Source organism: Sphaerodactylus townsendi, linkage group LG05 (genome assembly GCF_021028975.2).
Source record: "Sphaerodactylus townsendi isolate TG3544 linkage group LG05, MPM_Stown_v2.3, whole genome shotgun sequence".
Lineage (NCBI taxonomy): Eukaryota > Metazoa > Chordata > Lepidosauria > Squamata > Sphaerodactylidae > Sphaerodactylus > Sphaerodactylus townsendi.
This window is the reverse complement of record NC_059429.1, coordinates 67,676,686-67,699,123: the sequence shown is the minus strand read 5'-3', so window position 1 is coordinate 67,699,123 and position 22,438 is coordinate 67,676,686. Positions and strand designations below refer to the sequence as shown.

The 22,438-nt window shown below is 40.6% G+C and overlaps 1 protein-coding gene across 1 annotated transcript in view; it reads left to right on the top strand.

Moving 5' to 3' along the window:
- Positions 1 to 21,851, top strand: part of RNF11 (ring finger protein 11) — a 36,289-nt gene extending 14,438 nt beyond the window's left edge. The window contains exons 2-3 of the mRNA XM_048496231.1: positions 16,473 to 16,642; positions 19,475 to 21,851. Coding sequence (XP_048352188.1) covers positions 16,473 to 16,642; positions 19,475 to 19,646 — 342 coding nt within the window. The 3' untranslated portion in view covers positions 19,647 to 21,851. The remainder of the gene's footprint in view (positions 1 to 16,472; positions 16,643 to 19,474) is intronic.
- Positions 21,852 to 22,438: the final 587 nt, after the last annotated feature.

Below are 22,438 nucleotides of genomic sequence, written 5' to 3'. Positions count from 1 at the left end.
TACCAGCCTCACTGCAACTCCGTCATGTGCTGGTAAAAGAGGCATCCCACTACAGGGATAGAGGGGGCAAAGACACTGGTGTCCGGGCAGCCCACCTCTGTGGTGAAGAAACCCTAAAGTGGGCACCGCTGTGGAGCTACACTGGCATCTGTGCGGACTCGGGGGGGGGAGCAGGCCGGGCTATTCCCGGGGTGGGGTGATTTTGCTTGGCTTCTGCCTGGGCTTGGGAGTCAAGGATGCTGTAGCCAGGGCTGCAGCCAGGGAATCAGGGTGACATAACTCCATTGACCCCTATGGAGGGCTTTCCAGGCAGCTGGGTTTTTTCCCCTTTTTTGCTGGAGGTAGCATGGTGATGGAGCCATCCGCAGCTGTGGGGGTCTCTGAATTGGGCTGCCCGTGTAAACACTTTGTATTGGGCTGCCCGTGTAAAAAACTAGGAAGTATACCATGTTAAAACTGATTGATGCTGTCATGGTGCAATTATTAAAGTGTTGGACTAGGATCTGGGACTCTGTGTCATGGAAGCCTGCTGGATGACTTTTGGCCAGTCACCCACATTCCGCCTAACCTACTTTACAGGGTTATGAAGAAAAAATGGAGAAGTGGCGATTGAATCCCCATTGGGGAGAAAAGTGCAATATAAATTAAATAAATGCAAATAAAATTAATTGGCTACGACTGAATTTCTGTTTTTCCTCAATCAATTTCTTCTCAGTAGTTCACTGCCCAGTGTTAAAATATTTTATGATAATTTGGTTTATTAGCTAAGAAATAAAAACAGTAACAATGCCTGTTGTTAAGAAGACCATACAAATATGGTCTTCTTATGGAGGGGTGTGAGGGAGGAAAGGAAGTGAGGGGTGGCATGCAAGGGAGGGGAGGGAGGGAAGGAAGTGAGGGGTGGCATGCAAGGGAGGGGAGGGAGGGAGGGAAGGAAGGGAGGGAGGGAGGGAAGGAAGTGAGGGGTGGCATGCAAGGAAGGGGAGTGAGGGAGGGAAGGAAGTGAGGAGTGGCATGCAAGGGAGGGGAGGGAGGGAGGGAAGGAAGTGAGGGGTGGCATGCAAGGGAGGGGATGGAAGGGGAGGGGGCCCAGCATCTGGATATGGCCCACCCACCCGAGCAGAGAGAGGGGAAGGGAAGGGAGGGGTGGGGTGGCATGTAAGCGAGGGGAGGGAATGAGGGGTGGCATGCAACGGAGGAAAGGGGAGGAGGCCCGGCATCTAGATATGGCCCGCCCACCCTAGCGGAGGAGGGGGAGGGGAGGGAGTGAGGGGTGGCATGCAAGGGGAGATGTACTTTTTGAAAGTGTACTTTTCCTCAATAGCTTACCAAAATTTCAGCATGAATGATATTTAAGGAGTACAATTTATGTAAACTTTTATCAGATTTAACAGTATAATCGCTTCTGTTTTAAAAACTTGGGTTTGATTACGTTATTACTGACAGAAATGCATTTGCTTTCTGTGGTAAAAGTAATCACTTGAGCTTTGTGATGTACTATTGAAGTTGGGGGAATATTTTATCCTCCCTGTTATTCTTTATTTGTGAGTATTATGGATAAGATGAATCACTTTGTTTTCAGTGACGATATACTTGGTTTAGATGGATGTTGATTAATGTTTGTATTGTTTTAATTTCAATAAAATTTTAAAAAATTAAAAAGAAATACATTTTTAAAATTTAGTACAGATTGGTTTAAAAACAGTGAAATCAGACAAAATTAATTTGTTTCAAGTGATATTGCTTTGCAAATTTGTATTAGACTGTCTAAACATTTTGACTGAAATGCCATATTATCTAGATAGAACTTGAATACAGTTGAATTTATGATTAGTGCTAATCCAGTCAGATCACTATATAGTAACTATATGTCAGTGTGCAATAGAATTATTATTAACACACAGCCTACTGTTTTTTCTGTAAGTTTTCAAAGCCTTTGCTAAAGATGGCCCTAGTAATTACTGGTATTATAGCAATACTATAGTTTGTGTGATGAAGCTGAAAAGATGGTGGCTGTTCCCAAGGTCTCTTGGGAGTTCAGGGCATGGCTGTTATTTCAAACCTGGAATTTCCCAGCTCAAGGTCTTCCCCATACTTGCTTCCTGATTGCAAACAGGAAGATGTTCACTTGTACTTGGACTCCATAGATTTAAAATCCTTTAAGATAAATAGCATTGCTAAATTTCTTGAAAAATTCATTTGTATTTTTTACAGTTCTCTAGTGAACATGCTGTATGTCTCCACAGTGCAAATTTGCCTCCTATGTTAAAAAGAGGTTGAACTGTGAATGAAATCACTGTTGGATTTGTGCCCTGGGAACTGAAAGTCACTGCTTGCAGGGATAAGTCTTGAGTTTATCACAGATATGAACACACAGATATTCACCCCTCTCTTGAGATACGTAAAGTAAGCATAACTTAACTACATAGAATGTGCAATAGCAGCAATAGTTACTGCCATCTATGCCAAATGGTTTCTAGCAGCTGTCATGTCGCTGTTCACTGTAAACAGCTTCTTGTTGTAAATCATATCATAAGTGAAGTAACTTCCCCCCACTTGTGTAGAGTTGTTGAGAGGATAAAATGGAAGAAATGAGAATGATAAGAATCATATAAGCTTCTTTGGGTTCCCATTTTGGAGAAAGGTAGGATATAAATGAAGTAATAGAAATAATACATAGAGGTGAAGATGGAGGGCAGATGAGATGTTGCATGGTTGGTGGGTGGGAAGGAGAAAAGGAAGCTGGGAAAGGGGCTTCTAGAGGAAATAAGAAGAAATAGTCTGGAGAGAGGCATGCGTGGGAAAGCGAGGTGCCTCCCAGAAGTCGTTGCAGGTACCACATGGCACAGTTGGGCTCAGCCTGGCAGCCAGCATTGTGGAAAGTTTTCCCAGGTAGAAGCTGCCAGGGAGAGGGAAGTAGACAGAAGAGAAGTTTTTCCAGGTAGAAGCTGCCAGGGAGAGGGAAGAAGAGAGCTGAAGACAGGAGTGGCAGATAAAGGTAAATTGGCTTGGGGTTGGGAAAGAAAGAGGAATTAGGAAAAGGGAAGAGGCCATGGAGTCTTTCAGGGAAAGGAAGGAAGAAATACAAAGGGAGGGGGAAATGACGTGCCCTCTTCAGGTCCTTGCAGATATACCTCCTGTTTGCACCTATGTAAATATTGGCTTCTGAGCAGCTTTGTAGAGGTGGATCGTATGCCTGTCAGAAATAAGGTTTATCTTAATTTTGATTCCTACACTATTGCTGGACCTTGGGTGCTGTGTGGTTTCCGGTTTTGCGGATGACTAAAACATCTAAAAATGGTAGTTTTCCTTCATTTTCTTTTTTAGATGTTTTAGATGTTTTTAGATGTTTTAGTCATCCACAAACCAAACCAGCAATTGGGACACACAGTATACAGAAAACCTACTCACACAGATAGATATCTACACAAAAACTCCAATCACCATCCAGGGCAAAAAAGGACTTTCATAAAAACCTTGAATTTTGTCGCGCAAACAGAATCTGTGAGGCCTCACCTCACCAAGATGAATTGAATCACCTAAACAGGGCTCTGAGGCTAATAGAACATAATACAGAAATCAGAAAGGCTGCAAGACCAAGAACAAACCACATATGAACAAAGATAAAGAGGCGTCTAGAGTGAAGGTGTTCTTACCATACATCAAGGGAACCACTGATCGCATAGGAAAACTGATGAAGAAGCACAACCTACAAACGTCCACAGACCCACTAAGAAAGGTGTAGATGCTTTCGTTCAGCAAAGGATAAGAAGAGGGATCCTCTAGCTACTGCAGGGGATGCTCGCAGCATACCATGCAGCTGTGGACCAAAGTCTACATAAAGATTCCACCAGCATAACGCAGCGCACTGACACATATCAAAAGAACACGAAAGGCACTTTGCGGGCTGTTTAGGCCGGAAAGGTCGTGGCGGCGTTTGCGGAACACATGATAAGCGGCAACCAGGACGTAGAATACCATTTGGAAAGGCAGAAGTCCTGGGACGCTCTGGGAGAGCCACTTTCGTCAGACTACACTGGGAATCGCTTGGGCACATGGACGTTCGCAGGGAGGAAGAAACTTTCTGAGAAATGTTCGGTAGGAGCTTGAAGCTGCCGGTGTTGAGAAAATCGCTTTTAGGATCGGAACTGGCATTAGGGCTGAAACCAGCTCCGCATTTCGGCAGGATGACCTTGGAGCCGAAACGCGGGAGCGAAGGACAGCGCACTTGGAACAGAAACTCGCACCAGATGGGCTTGCAGTTCTCGTGCAGGGCTGGTCCCAGGCTACAGTTGTTTATGGTTACGCATGCCACTATTCCGTTGCCATCAAAAACTGGCCCGGAGCACGCCTTTGTTACGCTTAGACGACGCGCTGCATGAACCGGAACACTGGACACTCGCCACGCACCCTGGACGGATATATGCCGCTCCGGCTTTTCGAAGCATGGATCCTCTGAAGATGCCTGCGGCAGATGCGGTAGGAGAATTAAGGAGATACTGCTGCTAGAAGAACAAACTTCACAGCCCGGAAACCACACAGCACCCAAGTGATTCCGGCCGTGAAAGCCTTCGACAATATATTGCTGGACCTTTCGATTACTTATGATTAATGAGGTCTCTTCAAATCCTGCAGTATTTTCTTTCTTTGATACCCCTCTCCCACTTCTGTGATGGTGATGAGGAAGCAGTTTTATATGTCTTTAAAGCTTAGGTGTAACTTGAAACCATTCCAAAGTCCATAGCCAATGCACAATTGGAAGAGCTATTTTATGCCATGGAAAGCCCCTGTACAGAGATTTTCGGTGGTTTTGTTTTTATTGAGGTTTGAGACAATACTTCTTTAAACACTGATTGCTAAGACTTAAGGCTACTGAGACAATTTTGCTGCTATCCTCTTTTGAGGAGGAGGAAGACACTATGATGCACTTGGGTTCCTCTTGCCATAATCCATGGAGACAGGATATTGATTGTACTTTCTGCCTCCAAGGGAGCCCATCTTTCTTTTTCCTTCCTTCCCCTGTGAGAGCAGGAGATTTAGAGAGCTCCTGAGATTTCTTTCTAGGAGCAATTTAGGTTCACTTTTTCTTTCTTACATGTGCCTTCTCCTGGTTTTTTTTTTTTTTTTTTTACAAAAAGGCTTCATTTGACCTCCTGTATCAAGTCCTGGCCTTTCTTTGGCAGTAATTTATTTGGAGTCAGCCTAGAAGACATCTTAATTCAGAGCAAAGACAAGAATGTCATGCTGTTCATCTATAAAAGAGAGGACAGATAGCAGGAGAGAATAGGGTTTGCAGTCCTTTTTGCTCCAACAGATCATTTCCATAATTTAAACCGGACTCCAAGTAACAAATGTGGTACAAATCCAAGCAAAGCTTTAGAGCTGGAAGTCAATACAACTACTTGGGCCAAGTGCCAGCCTCTGATAAAGGAGAAAAACCTGTGCCAACAATGTAAGTGACATCAGGTTAGCTCCAATGGGAGGCTAGCTTCAAAAAATCCATCAGACCTGGAACCTGACAGTCACTGACCAATGTGTGGAAGAAACCATGACTCTTGGCTATTCAGTAAAAATTGTCAGTTCATCTGATGAGAATCCTGTGTCCCATCAAGAGACGGCACACAAACAACACCATCAAATGTCTACAGAAGAATGTCACCATCAAACATGTGCCGTCACCTCAAAGGTTTTTCAGCATCTATTCTGGTTCCCCCCCCCCCCCCCCAGTTCCCAAAAAGAATGGGGACTGGGGAGTTATTCTGCATCTCAAATTCCTGAAAAGGTTTGTGAGGTACAGGAAATTTAAGATGGAGACCTTGAACACACATACAACTTCTTCAGCTTGCAATGCTTAAACCACCAATTTCTGCTGAATCTCATTTCATTAAGGATTAAAAAGAGAAAATTCTAATTACTATGAATTCTTAATGGATCTTTCTCTTCTTTGTAAAATAAAACAAAAAACTTTCAAAGAATGCATTCAAACCAACCCTTCTATTTCTGCAATTCCTCCTGATATCCCACACCACATCCTGTGATCTACTGGCCACTTCCTGGACAACTACTTCTTTTTCCCTTCACAAATATGCATACCTCATTAAAGAGGTGTAAGTTAGAACTGTCTGTGTGATGCTTTTGGGTGGCTTGTCTCTACATTACAATGATGATGGTGTTTTTCCAACACGCTTGGCTTGGGCCATTTGCCAGATGAACTAATATAGTGCACTTAGTAGGGACATGAACAAGTGAAGAGCAGCACTATGAGGGTGAAAATGCATTCAGGTATAACATAGAGATATTATCACTTGGAATGGGAAGGTATCAGTTTACCAATAGTGAAATTTTAAACATCAGTTGCTTGTGACAATTGACTCCTTTTTGCTTATTTCCTGTATTTTCACTTGCATGGACATCAAAGGCAGATTTTGCAACATTTGCATAATTGATATTGAAATGCAGGAATTTAGTGGGTTCATATTTGCAGTAGCCGTGTGTATTCTGAAGGGCCAGTACCCACTAGCCCTTTTAGCAATTCAATGGGATTATTTTATGGGCAGAGAAAAGAGATGGCAATCTGCAGGTATGGAACACATCATAGCCACATTCTACTCCATTAAAAAAATTGGGGTGTGTATGTGGTTTGTTTTAAAAAGCATTTCATCCTATTGTACATTCAATGGAATACAGTACCAAGGCTGACGTCTAATTCTTGGCTTTCATCCAAGCTACTCTGAATATCAGTCTTTTGAGCCACCCCAAGAGGTTGAAGAAGCTGCTACTAATTTAAACAGCAAAATATGAAGTGAGTAGGTTTGCCATCCTCTAGAGACCAGTTTACCTGGAGAAAATGGCCACTTTGGAAGGTGGACTTTAGGGCATTACACCCTATTTAAATCCCTTCCCTCCCCAAACCCCACCTCCTCAACCTTTTCCCCCAAAATCTCTCACACATATTTTTCAAGTAATCGCTAAAAAAATGGGTAACAAGTTAATTAGATGTATGGAAACTCACATTAGATTATATAAAGCATGCTGTTCTACATAATAAAATGTGCTATTACAAAGTTGGCAGAACCAGTGACGTAGGTATAGATTTTTTATGGGGGGGTTGGGGGCAAGGCCACACCCCCACCCACATCGGGGTGTGGCCACACCCTCCCCAAGCCCCGCCCCTGGCCTCAATGCTGATAAAAGCAGCTCTCCAAGGCCAGAGATGGCAGACTCCCCTGTCCTGCCTGCCCCGCCCCCCACCAGCTGGGCTCCCAGCTGGTCGTGGCAGTCCCTTCTCTCTCCCCTCAAGGTAGAGGGGTAGCTAGGGAAAATGGAGCTTGGTGCCAAACCTGAGGTTTGCGCCCCCACCCCATGGGTGGTGGTTGTGATGCTGAAATCCACCCCCAAACAGCATCACTTTCAATGGTGTTTAAATTACGGGAGTTTCAGATTCTCCCTTTGGGAATCACATGCTTGAGAATGGAGAACATCTGGGGTCCCCAGTGTTGTAACAATTGATTGAAAGTGATGCTGTTTTGGGGTGGATTATCCCCCACCCTGAAACAGCATCACTTTCAAGGTTTAATCTGGGGACCTCAGATTCTCCCTTTACATCCATGCTGAAGGGGCTGGATTCAAAAGGAGAATCTGGGGGGTCAATTTTCCTGCTGTCAGGGGTGTGTAGTAAGATTTATTTATGGTCTTTGACCAAAGCATTTACAATACAATTTAAAATAAACCATCTTAGAATGTTCTTAGCTAATATAAAATAACAATTAAAGTAATACTCCTGCATATCTCAGCAGCCAATATGACCAAAACGTATAATGGTGTTCCTCAGTATCTATTTAAAAAGCCTCTTCACCCTATTTTTCATTGTTCTTCAAAATTCTTAAATTTACACAAGTAAACACAAAATCTTGTAATATTAGGGTCTGTTCCCTGGAGTAACCTTCTTAATATATATTTATTATTATTACCAGCATCACTTTCAATGGTGTTTAAATTAGGGAGCCCAGATTCTCCTTTTAAATCCATCTTAAAGGGAGAATCTGGGGTCCCTAGTTAAAACAACATTGAAAGTGATGCTGTTTTGGGGAGGATTATCCCCCACCCAGAAACAGCATCACTTTTAAGGTTTAATCTGGGGACCTCAGATTCTCTCTTTAAATCCATGCCAAGGGGGTTGGATTCAAAAGGAAAATCTGGGGGGTCAATTTTCCTGCTGTCAGGGGTGCAATTGTTAAGCTAGCAGCACCAAACTTTCAGAGTATATTTAGGAGACTCTCCTGATGACACCACCTAGGTTTAGTGAAGTTTGTTTCAGGGGGTCCAAAGATATGGACTCTCAAAAGGGTAGCCACATCTACTATTAGCTCCCATTGGAAACAATGGGGGATGGGGGCATCCCCTTTGGAGGTCCATAACTTTGGACCCCCTGAACCAAACTTCACCAAACTTGGCTGGTATCATCAGGAGTGTCACCTGACGATAGCTGGAAATTTGGTGCCACTAGGCTAAAAAATGCACCCCTGCAGGCCAAAAATCGAAAAAACAGTAAAAAATACAAAAAAACACAAATGGTGGGTGGAGCTTTGGACATGCAAGGGGGGGGGGTTGAACCCAAGAACCCCCCGCCCCTTACCTACATCCTTGGGCAGAACTATAATCTGGGACACTAGTTTACTATTTGGATATGAGAGAGGTGATTTTGTTCTCACTATAGTACCCAAGATTTCCAAGAATTGCTGCTTTCATAGTTTTTTAAAAAGTTTCTAGCCCTCATGTCTGCTAAAGATCATGAGATTACAGTGCGGAGTTTCACTTTTTCTGGTTCATCCCAGTAAAAGTGACCAGGAAGTCTGTTTTCTTGCTTACTTGCTTGCTTTTATATCAGACACACATTCCGTATTTTTTTAATCCAGAAGAGTTTTCTTGCTATTTAGAGAGAAAAGGTTGGAGAGTTGGCTTGTGCAGCACATTTGAATGGGATAAAATGATGAATGCAGGGTGAGAAGGTTCAGCTTCCCTTACCAGCACAACCCTTTTATGCTTTTCATCATCTCCATGCTTTCTACATAGTTGCTTGTCTCTTATTAGTGAATTATTGTTTTTTAGACTTGGTTTCTTATGAGACCAAGAAGAGATATTCTTGACATTAGGAAGTAAACAATATTTAGTTGTTCAGATATCTATAGGGAAGTGCATGCTAACTATGTAACCAGAAAGCAACACTTCCAGTCTTGGTCAGACTGAAAAATATTAACAAGACAAGGCTCCATTTCATTACTTGATACCTCTTATATGTCCATCTGTTCCTATTTTAGAAAAAAAAGTTCAACACAGCTGAAAGTTATCTTATGGACATGTGTCATATTTTCCATAGAGACCTTCTAGATATGTACATTTAAAAGATTTTGGTAGATTTTTTTGGTAAGTTTTTCACTTTACATGAAAGAATTAAAATTCATGAAAAAATTTCATCTGACAATCTGATTCTAACCAAGCACAAGGATAGCCATTTAGCAGTTATTTAGAAGAGGCTACTTTCATGATTTAAATAGGGACTTTCAAATAAGTTCAAGCTTTGCAACATTAGTGTAAGATTTATCAGGCAAAAAGTGACCCAGGTGAGTGTGTTGGGGGGAGAAACTGTCATAATAAAAAATACTATTGTAGATAAAAAGCTGGAATCCTAAATAGTACAGTCCATTGGACTTAGTGGGATTTTCTTCAGAGAAAATTTGCTTCAAATTGCATTAAATTTTGAAATATTATTTCAAATAATAAAATTTCAGAAATGTGTTGTACTTTGAAAATCTCAACTAAACAATGGATGCAGATGTGATCCTTTTAAAAATGCTGGATTGTATCTTCCAGTTAAGTTCTTGAGATGCAGTCCAACACAGTCCATACTAAAACAGATGGACTTAAGGATAAATTCAGCATTAGCCTTTAGCCTTTATGTTTATAATAAAGCAAGTGGGAACTGCCAAGGATTTGAAGAAGGCATCTTATTTTCCCCTTTCCCACTAGTACCTCTTTGCCTTTCCTGAAAACCCTCATAGCCTCTCTTTTTGTGGTTGCCAACCTCCAAGTGTGACGTGGCGAACACCTGGAATCAGATTCCCCAATGACAGAGATCAGTTCTCCCTTAGGGTTGCCAGCTCCAGGTTGGGAGATTTGGGAGGTGAGGTTTGGGAAGAGAAGTGATCTCAGCAGGGTACAAAGCCATAGAGTCCACTCTCCAAAGCATCCATGGATTAACCCATAGATTAACCTAAGTCCTAGATTGAACTTCCATCCCATTTCCATTTTGTTTTTGCAGACTATTGTCATTTTGCTTTATGCAGACAGTACTGTGATTTTGTCCCAGAGTGGGACTAAAGTGCACACTTCATGCTATGGCAGAGTTCTGTAAAGAGAGGTATCTTGTAATTAATTAATAGATTGTACATCCAGAAACTGCTGAACTAATTACAGCTTTTCTCAGACTTATGTTTGGATGGAAAAAATGGCAGCAATTTAAAGGAGCTGAAAAGCTGATATAAAAAAATGCTGACTTTTTTCTGGTATTTTTGGGCCACTTTGGCCCTGCTGCCATTTTAAAAGGTGTGTGTGCAGAGTTGAGTGCAGAGGTTGGCTTAGCACTCACCTCTCTCCCACCAGCTCTGAAGCATCAGAGGCAGTGGGACAGCCAGGAGAGCTGAGTGCAGGGGTTGGCTTAAGCGATCCCCATACTCAGATCTTTCCCACTGCCTCTGAAGCCCACTTGGGTTTGGGAGACAGTGGGGGAAGCAGCAGAGTTGAATGCAAGGGTGAGCTCAGCTGATCCCTGCATTCATCGCTGTGGTTTGGGATTTTTTGGGTTTGGCTTTTAAAAGCCTGATTTTTTTAAAAAAAAAGCTGGAATGGGAATTCAGCTTCTTTTTGCCTTTATTCAAAAATTTCTGGGTCTTTTAAAGCCGCCCCCCCCCAAATACCAAGGGGAAATGGTGACAACCCTATTAATTAATTGGGCAGCTCAATCCAGATGGGGGGGGGGCTGAATGCTCATAGGGAGTGGTGGAGGGCCACACTGACATGTTTGCCCTCTCTGCTGGTGCAGGTGGAACCCTGCCAGCAGAGGGAGCAGAGGCCCCAGTGGCTGGTCACCCCTTAGCATTATGGTAGTGAAACCTGGAAGTCTGGACTGCTGCAGAGCAATGCGGGGAGGCGGGGGGGGGGGGGAAGTGGCTAGTGCATTCCCAGGGTTGGAGCCTACTTTAGTGGACTTCCATCCAGGGTTTAGAATGGCCATAAAATACCACTCTACTCCTGGAGCAATAGGAGCCTCTACACCCACCCTTTCTGGTGTGACATGTAGTTCCAATGTAAGCTCCTAAGTGGAGGGGCTTCCTGGTGGCTGAGCTTTTCCCCCCTTCTGGCTGCCTCCCTGTGCCAGCTGGAGGCCTTCTGGAAGAGCTGTCCCTGGGAACTGGATTGGGCTATAACACTTAGATTTTTGGTATTTCAGAAATCTGACCCCTGTAAAGTTTTTTATTCACTTGGATTCACTTAAATGGTCACCTTATCAAGCAGGTACATTCTTTTTGTTATTTGGGATACCATTTTCTGTCATCTACTAACTAAATGGACTGCACATTATAATTATGTGCTTGAAAGAAGTAACATTCACCTGCCTGTAATTTAAAGGTTTTTTTTTCATCAAGTTGGCAGCCAATATATTCCTATGGCTCTTGCAGTATGTCATTCTAAGATCTTGTCTCTTCTGCTCTATGGAGCTCCTTTATTATATCTGCAGTTTCTGCTAGAGTCAGCTCAGGCTTCCTTTCTTTGTGCCCTATTGTGGGCCCCAAAAGGCATTTCAAATTCCATCTTGCTTTTGGCTGCTGTTCCATTTCATTAAAGGCTTGGACTGTTGCAGTTCAATTTAGATTTTTTTTTTTGTTAGATCCTGATTCTTTGCCAGTTTTTCTACATGGTCATAGCAAGATTCCCACGTGTCATCTTGGAGCATCTTAGTAGAGATGAAGTTAATAATCACTTGAGTAGCTTTGCCATCCTTTGAATATCCCTAACGTTAGGCAGAAAACATTTGAATTGTTAAGGAAGTATGATCAGGATAGAATGAACGAGGACACTAAAAGAGTTTGGTCTGCACTTAATTGAAGCTTTTTAACCCCTCATTTCCTGTTCAGCAACAATATTTGAACTTTCTTACCATCTCAATGTATTATCAGCTTTTCTTAGCCCAGGTAAATGTGCACCTTTGGCAGAAACAGTCAGCCATTGTGCTAGAGTCCATGTAGCCCAGAGATCTTGTCCATGCAGAAGAGCAGATAGTGAATAATTTTTTCCCCAGTTGTGGTTATATCCCACTCAAAGGGCTTGCCTCTTGTTGCTAAGTTTCCTATCTGCTCACATGGTTTTTGTCTTTTATTTCTCTTGGCTGATAGCAATAAAGTAATTAAATTTATTCTTTATGCTCTCAAAATTAGGAACTTGTATGTTTCATCTAAACCCAGGTTTGAATTTAACAAAACATTTAATAATTTGCCCAAGTTCTTTGGCACATAAGCGCTCAAATTTCTGAACAGGAAAAGGGCAGTGTGATTATTGTTCATGGCTAGCTGATGGGAACATATTTTGCCCCTTTTCAAACAACTACATTGACTGTCAACTTGTTTCTGAGTTCAGTTCAAGGTTCTGGTTATGACCTTAAAAGCCCTTCATAGCCTGGAGCCCACATATCGAAAGGAAATTCTTCTCCCATAAGTTTCTGTACACCAATAATGGTCTTCAGGCTGCCATGTGCCGGCTGTTCCCCACTTAGGGTGGATCATCTGGCATTGACCAGAGCACATGACTTTTCATTAAGATGTCTACTCTATGGAATAGGCTTCCTGAAGACGTTAGGGAACCTCCCAAAGAAATTAGCTTGAGACCACTCATCCTTTGAGATCTTCAAGAAATGCTGCAATGATTATTTATCAAGGCTTTTGATAGAGTATTAACAGCAACCATCTTGTTGTGGTTGGTTTTCCGGTAACGGCCACACAGCCCAGAAAACCCACCACAAACAGTTGAATCTGGGTGTGAAAGCCTTCGACAGCAACCATCTTCTTTATGGGAGGGCATTTGGGAGTTTTATTTTATTAGACTTTAATCTATAATGTTTTAATTATTCCCTGTAAAATATTTTAATTAATAAATAAATACAAATGTGAGCCCTTGCCCTTTGATCTGAACTGAATATCTGTACCAAGGCCATGGGGCCAAGAGAAGTCTATAGATCAGCCTTCAATTCTGCCAGATACCGCGCAAAAATAGCTGGCATAAATGCACAGAGCTTCAGTTGCCTCAGAGCATTATTACAATTCACTCTTGTTTGTCTTTTGACTAGGATTGCTAGACTCCAGGTGGGTCTGGAGATCAACTATAATTCCAGATCTCCAGTTGACAGAGATCAATTAGCCTGGATGAAATGGCTGCTTTGGAGGGGGGAATCCAGTGGTGGGATTCAGCAGGTTTGCACCACTTCAGCAGAACCGGTTGTTAAAAGGGTGCTTGTAAACAACCAGTTGTTAAATTATTTGAATCCCGCCACAGGGGGACTATGACATTATACCACACTGAGGTCTCATCCCCAAACCCTGCCCTTCTTAGGGTCCACCACCAAAATCTCCAGGAATTTCCCAGCCCAGAATTGGCAACCCTATTTCTATCCTAAGGGACTAAAGCAGCAGGAAGGCCTGGTGGGAAGCCACTCCTTATCTCTCATGTACATGAGGTACAGGGAGGCCCTATACTGGCAACATTGTTCCAAACCTATAGCAGTATTTGGAGTGGGGAAGCCCATAGCAGTGCCTCAAGACACACAGTTCATTATAGAAAAACTAATGCTTTAGTTTTGCCTAGTTTTATTCCAACAAACAATATTCACATGAAGCACTGAGAAATGTCCTATGTACAGAATGAGTTTCATCACAGCCTAAGGCTGTGATATCAAAAGATTTCCATTCAGCACTTACAGATGGTTAGGAAGGAGGCAGTACAGGATCCGGTTACATGACTTATTGGACCAGTATCTGCTAAACAGACATAACTGCCTTTCAGCTGTTATATAAACAAACATTAGTTTAATATTTTTATGGAATAGAACAAAAGAAATCCCACCCGTGAGACATTTATGGAATTGAAAGAGTCTGAAACAGCAGAGAAAGGGGAGAAATGGGGGGGGAGGGGATATTACAACGTTCATGCTCTTTCACCAAATACCATGGATAGAGTAAACCTAAGTCTTTTTTACGTTAGGTAAGATCAGCGGTGGAATTCTTACTCCAGAAGGCAGACCCCTGCAGATATGAGACTAGTGTTATTAATCCACAGTAATCTCAACTAGTCTAGCATTATATGCCACATGCACAGAAAAAGAACTAATATGTGTAGAGCCAATACATCTGTAGTCTGTTTAATGGTGTGTTTATGTGTAATCTGTTTTGATTGAAAACAAATAAAAATATACACTGAAATGTAATTTGTAACTATTTCTGTTGTTTTCTGCTAGTCTACCACATATAAAAGATTGACTGAGACTGAAGATAATAACTAAATAGACTATGTACTGAATTTCACCCTTGAGCAAGATTGCTACAAAAATGAACATTTGCATTTGTAAGGGGGTTTCCTACCCATTTGGGAATTATAGGGCAGATTTGTGTGCTTAAATGTGGCATACACATGCCTGTCATTATAATTTTTGATGAAACAGCTATAAACCAATTGAATGATTTTCCCAATATACAAATGTTTGCTTGGGATAGTTCTCTTACAAAATATCTGTGTGCTGGAAACAAATATGCACAAATGAAACACTGACATTCTGGATTATTCCCTTCTCAGCTTTCTCTGATTCTTTTCTAGTGAAGGAAAATTGGCTATTATTCCAGCTGAATTTTGTTTACAGGAAATATGCAGAGAAGTTAACCGTCCTATGTAAAAATATATCAATAGAGTGTTTGTTTTTAATTTATGCAGTATTGAAATTCTGTAAAAAAATAATTGGCGATGAACCTACAGTATGCCTGATATGCACACATTGTTATAGAAACAAAAGGGGGGGGAAATCAACACACCCATCCTAATGACACAATCGTTTTGTTTAAAGAAAACTTACAAAAGTATTAATTGCCTGTGACATCTTTCAGCCTCCCCAAAATATAGGTAATGCAACACAGATGTGGCTTGACCATAAAAATGGGTAGAACCTCATGGCTGTGAGAGTAAATGCCAAAACTAAGGACATTTTTTACCAAAAATAAGAAACTTTTAAAATGGTGTATCTTTGCAAAAAAAAATGCTCATGGCATAAAGAGTATGTGTGCCATGTGTAAAGAAAGATATTTTAACACACCACTGTTATTCAACATCAACATACATATATGAATGTTGAATTAAAATTTTTCTTAATGCTGTTTAATGAATCTGAATAAACACAAGGTCTGAACACTAATTTAATTTCTAGTCTTGGTGACTTTTGGATTGGATCTAAAGTACCATTAATGGAATCCTACTAGCAGAACTTTCCCAACTCCCCTCTTCAACTGCATTTGACTGAGCTTGAAATGGTCCATTGAAACCATAGGACAAAGGCCTACCATAAAACGAGGAATAGTGATATTCACCTCTTCTTGTGGTCGAAGTACCTTAACGCCAGAGTTAAAACAAAGTTTGGATCCAAACCTAAGAGTTGTAAGCCTCTATAAAAATGTTTTCCGTTTGTTTCATGTCACTTTCAATATATTGAGAACTCAGAAAGATTGCCAGAAGTCGTACTGGAAAAACTTTAAAAATGCAAATATTTGGTTGGTCTGTTACGCAGCCCATTTTATTTATATGAAATGGTAGTGCAAACTCTAAATTTGTGCCTAAATAGCAGGAGGACTCCTTGTACTTGAATAAATGTTTTCCGTAATAATTCAATAAAGTAATCTGTCTTAATATTAAAAGTGTCTAAGCTGGTGCCCCTTTGTACAAATAATATTTTGTAAACTGTTAGACTTTTTTTTAAAAAAATGTATCAGCTTTGTCTTGGCAAGGAAGAACTCCATCAATTAGTCAAACCCTGCAAGCACAATTTGACAACTCTCATGTTGAGTTTGTATGTATGTTTAACTAATCCGTGAAGAACTCCTGGAGACAACATTAAATGGTCTTTGCAGAGAACAGGCTAAAACAGACCTGTGCCAGCTTTCCAGCAAAGCTGGCATTTCTGTTTATTCTCTTCTTTATAATTAAACCCTAAAACTGGGCAGGAGGAGGGATTGTACAACTATTTTTTAAAATAGAAAATAGAAATAAGAGTAAATAGTAACTTCCAGACACTACCTAACCATTTCAATAATGAAGTTAAATTGGTAAAGCAAAGTCACTGTTTTTTCATTTCTTCTTTTCCTCTCCAAAATTCCTTTTAATTTTAGGAACAAGTTCCAGTTCCAGTTTACCATCCAACTCCTAGCCAGACCCGCCTAGCAACACAGCTTACAGAGGAGGAACAAATTAGGATAGCGCAACGTATAGGCCTTATACAACACTTGCCGAAAGGAGTCTATGATCCTGGTCGAGATGGCTCTGAGAAAAAGATCAGAGAGTAAGTTGCAAAAATGCCATTTTAATGTGAAGGGTTTAAAAAATATTGTAGCTATTCTATAAAGAGGAGGAAGAAGAATCATCAATGTATTTTTTCAAATTGATATTCCATGAGCATGTTGGCTGGACTTTGAGCCCCTGTGTAACCAGCTGAACAAAAAGCCTTTTCTGAGGTGGGCTTTGTGCATTTCTCCAAAACTTTGTGAAAATTCTACTAATTTCTACATGTTCTACTGTGATTCAGTCTCTTCTTTTCATGTAACTTTTACTTACCAGGAGGTTGCTTGCATCTTGAAATCTACTTTTCTTAGGAACTCCTTTGGTGGAAAAGAAAAAGAACTCTTGCTCTTCTTTTTCCCTTTTGTGTGTCTCCTCAAAACTTTTTTGGCTTGCCTTCCTTTAACAATAACATTTGGCCTCCACCTTATAACTTTCTCTTGTCTCACTCAAATCTTCTTTCCAGCAGTGAAGAGAGCCTTTTCACTCCTGGAAGGTGGAAAGATTTCTTTAGGGCTAGGAGGAAGGCTTCTTTTATAAGCTTTGCTGAGTGGAGTGGTAGGATACAGGCCACTATAACTATATTCCATGGCTTAGAGCCAAATTAGATAGTGGTTGTCCCAAGCCAACTCTAATACTCCTCAATCAATCACATGGCAGCTGCTGGGAACTAATTTTGAAAACACAGGAGACAGAAGAGGGTTCAGCCCTCCTTCAGTGTTGTTTTCCTGACTTGGAATGTTTCTAGGAACTGTTATTTGCCCTGTTGTGGGACACAGCACACAGGTCTTAGAGGGGGCTAATGTGTACTAGTCTTTCGCTAGGCAAGGGGAATGCAGGCTCTAGAGCAGGAACAAGGGGACACTCAACTGCATATTCACAGAAAGTATTCTTCTCAGTAGCTCAGTGGGAAAACAGGAGGCAAGGGTTTGAATCCCACCAAAGGGAATGTTGCCAGGAGTACAAAGCTCACCTTTTGGCCAGCAACCACCAAGTCAGCAGCAAATCAGAAGGGAGAGGCAGAATAGAATCACACGAAGCCTAAGCCCTTTAGAGATAGGGTTTAGGACTGCAGTGTAGACATTTTTCATTGTAGATTAGGTTTTGTAACCTACAGCCTATTTCATTTTGGTTATGATCCATAGATTTAGTAAAATACTCTTAAGGTGTTGTCCACAGTAATTTCAGATTCCTACAATGGGATTCTCATGTTTCAATGATGAAAAGTGATCCATGAGAATATGTGAACTTTACATGGTCATGAGCATGTTGAGGCAGGTAAACCCTGGGCTGCTACCACTATTGAGCAGCAGCCGATGACTAGGAGTGCCTTCTGTCTTTACTGTCAGGTGTCACAGGACACAAGCTCCCCTGTTCTGTGATCCCTCCCTGACAACCTTATTCCCAACACCCATCTGCTTTGAATTAAGCAAGGGCTAGAAGCCTGGTTTTTCATAGATATTATCCTTTGCAGAGGATTTCTTTGAATGCTTTACCTTTTAATGAGATAATAGCTGGTGCCACTGTCATTTTCATTCTCCATTTTCACAGAAATTGAGTATATAGAATAGGTTATTGAACTCTTTTATAGATATAATCTGAGTGTAGGATTTTTTTCTGTTTTAGGATTAAAATGTAGAAATAATTCTCATGCCGGAAGAAGGAATTAAAGTAGCTGTGGTTACTTTGGCTGTATATGCTCAGCATTTCTAAAGAACCTAATTGCCCCCATGTGGACAGTAACTGCTGTCAGCCCTGGAAATGCTTTAAAATTGAATGAGGGAAGGAAACTAGAATAAAAACATAATTTAAAAAGCATTGCCAGACTGCTTTCATTACTGGGGTGCACGATATGCAACACAACACACCTCTCCAAACCATTCTAGTAGAGGTTCCCCCATTGCCTGCTGATCTACAACAGCATATCTGTAGGGAAGGCACAAGGAAGTTAATGAATACCTCCCCCTTGCTACTGATAAAAATCAGGTGGCAGTAAGCCATTTCCCTTGACAAGCTTCCTTCACACCTAGCACAGTCCTCCATAGCCTGTTATTTGGAGGAAATACTTTACACTAGTCTCATCTCTTTCTGGTAAATGCACTAATAAGCAGAGAAAGCTAACACTGTAGTGCTTGGCTGGATGGAATCTGTTCAAGTTCAAAAAGCAGTACTACCTAGCCTATATACAGAAGTATTTCCACATAGAGACACATAGGAGTTTCTCCCTAGTCTGAGCCTTATATTAAAAAGAATGGCTGGGTCATTGCAAAAGGAAGGTCATGATACATCTTTAGCAGCTATCCAGGAAGCATGTTTCTACTTTTCAGATGTGATTTGCAAAGTCAGAAGTGGGAAGTTGAAAATGTTCAAGCATGGAATTATTATGATATTTGATAAATATCCTGTTTTCCTACAGGGCTTAAAAGCAGCTTACAACTTTAAGTTTTACAATATAAACATATTTTAAAAAGGAAGTGGAACTGTGAAAACGAACATGATCATCAATAAAAAGTTCAATGTATTAAAACCAAGGAATATTCAAAATAGCTTTAAGTGACAGCAAATGACAGTCTGCAGATAAAAACAAAATGAGAGCATCTCTGGCATAGCCTCAAAGTATTGGGCAGATTGTCCTAATAAATTAACAGTCATGATTTGATATAGGTATTTGCATTATAGTCTCATGGAAAAGTTTCCCATCTGTCTGAAAATGTTATCAATGACAAGCTTTTGCCAAGCTTGTATATTAACAAATTGGAAATTAGCAGATTTGTCTTCTTGTAGTCATGCTAGAGCCATAACTCAGTTCAGTTTCTGTCTTCTTCCCTCTTTCCAGATGTGTGATCTGTATGATGGACTTTGTATACGGGGACCCTATCAGATTCCTGCCATGCATGCATATTTACCACCTGGACTGTATAGATGACTGGCTGATGAGATCTTTCACATGTCCTTCCTGCATGGAGCCAGTGGATGCAGCACTGTTGTCATCCTATGAGACTAACTGAGCCAGAGTCTCTCTTCTGATCTGTCAAGGAAACCATCCACTTTAATGGGTTTGATCCTTTGTCATTCTGCCCAAAGAACCAGGGATCAGGAAACAAGATTGTGCACAATAAAAAGCTCAAATCCTAACAATTAAAAAGAAGGCTGAAGGTATTGAAAGGGGAAGGGGAGAAAACAAGTTTTAGTATAGCAAAAGTGGGGAGTTATTTTTATGTGAAGTCTTGATCCAGTGCTTAAAATAGTTGTTTCGTAAGGAAGGCTTGTTAGCAAACCCACCCACAGGAACTGTGTGAAAAGTAACAGCAGAAGTTAAATTCAGCTGTATGAACTCATTCCTCTGAGAAGTTCTCCTGCTCAGGCACCACTGAAAGGAGTGACAAGAGTGCCAATGTGGGTGAGAAAGAGGGCATGTGACAGGGAGATGGTAGAGCAATAGAGGGAGGCCAGGGTATTCCTCCACCTAAAGGAAATAATTTTTTGTTCAGATTGCTTCACAATTTCCTGGTATTTGGGTCAATGCTCTATTTTTTAAAAAAAGGCTACATTTTATAACACTGGCACAAAAATAGTTTTAAGCTTGTTTGCACAATTCTTTTTTATCCATTGGGAATGGAATCCATTTTGCCTTAGGTCTTTTTAAAATAGTGTATCTTATTTTTTAAGGATTAAAGTTTTGAAACCAGCTTTCATTTTATAATATGAGCCATAAAAGTGCTATATTTTGTTTGCAGTTAGGATTATGTGGACTTCAAAGAGATCTCCTAGCTTGTAAGCAAAGCTGAGATGCACTCTCTCTTTTCTATATGTGACATTTTAATGTGAGGAAGTTAAAGAAAATCAAACAAACCAGTGTTTACCTTTCTAGTTTTTCTTTCATTGCTTCCTTTCCAATTGCAGAATCCAAATACTGATATTGATATTTAGTTTGTCAAGTTAAAATTGAGCATAACAAAATGAAGACAAGATTAAGTTTACAGCAGCCACCAAGAACCACATCTGTTTCTACTTTTCTTCCTTCAAAAAGGGTTGTATTGGACCCTATAAAAAGGATACTGCATCTCTCATTCTTGTAGGCTTAGGTTCCCAATATTATACTATGTCTCAGTATCTGTATTAAATGTATGTTCTATATTCTGCTGGCTGGCATAGCAGTCTTCCTGCCAGATATGAAGTAATCCTTCTGTTTTGTGCAAAATTTGTATTTGACCCAGAATCACAGAGGTGTGATCAAGTGAGAGATTGACAGTTGCTAAGGACTGTTCCAAGTAGCTACATTTCTTCAGTGAAAAGGTATGTGCTTTGTAGAGACAGTCTTCAAACAGTGTCGTATTTTTAAATCCATGTAGGAGGTGCATTTTTGTCCTCTTAAATGTTCTTTAATGTGACTTCTGTATGTTTCACTTAAAGCCAATACACTGAGTAGTCTTTTAGTTTATGATGAGATGCAGTCTCCAGTTATCAGCAAGAATCAAGTGCCGTTCTTGATTGTCCAAATACAGGTTGTTAAGATGAAATACAGGTTGTTAAGATGAAGTACAAAAGAACTCTATTCAAGACTGTATCCATACACTGTAGAGCAATTGCATGTCATAAATTTCTACAAGATAGGTGGTAGAATGAAAAGAAAATCTACATAATTGATTATTTATTGCCCATAGAAGATTCTATACAAAGCACTTCAGTTGATTTTCAAATGTTTCAATCCAGAATTTCAGACAATACACACAGCTCCCATGCATATGGGGACTTCCCCTTTAATTTGAGGGATAGGGCACACTGGCATGTTTAAAGCTGCCCTGTAAATGAAATGAATGGAGATGTGTTCCAAGTGAGCATCAGTTCACATGCCTGAAAAACATCACAAGATACTACACAAGCAGAACTGCATATCCGTTCTGCTGAAGTCACACATTGTTGCAGTATAAATGGAGTATTGATTATAGGAGACATACAACATCAGGCTAATTTATGTTACATTTCCATTTTTTCACCCCTGAATTTATCTGTTCTTAATTACAGGAAGTAAACTGAGAGAAAAAATATGAAGTTGTGCAATATTTTCAGTAGTAAATCATTGTATTTTTCTTATTATTCCATGTGTTGTTTTCCATAAATGTTGGTGTCTATCTTGTCAAGTATTATAGCCAGACTTCTCTTCTTTTACCTTGGATTGTTAAATTGGAAAAATGAACAATTTTTTAAACACCTTTCATGTTCACTGTTGTCTGTTCTAAGGATTACAGAACAGGGAATTGGGGCTGTGGTAAAGTGACCTGGTAGGTGCTTCGTACACTTATAATTCTTCTGCTTTTATTAAGTTGTGTGTAAGGGTGTGGGTATAAACTGCTAAAATTAGTGGAGACTGTCACAACAAGATGCTATAGTCCAAAAGAGGAAAATACCCAAACAAAGAAGGGTGAACCAAAAGCTGAGAACAGAACGAAAGATGCAATAAATAAACGAATCAGTTCAGTTATGAAGCAATTCCTTACGCCCCACCCCCCACCTCAGCTTGCACAGTACTAGTGCTAGTGTCCAGTATGCATTGTAACATGTGTGGAACCTCCAGATGTGCTGCCATCCAGTTCCCTGGATAGTGAAGCCCTTTAGATAGGGAATTCAGTGTGTTAGATAAGGAATTTCAAGCCCATGGAAGTATAATAGAAAGAAATCACACTACTTAGTATCAGATAAGGCTGTTAATCATGTGAGAAAGCCCCCCTATAATCCCACTGCATTTTACTATACATGTCACAGATATACAAACTGTGGTCTGTATCTGAAGGAGTACCTG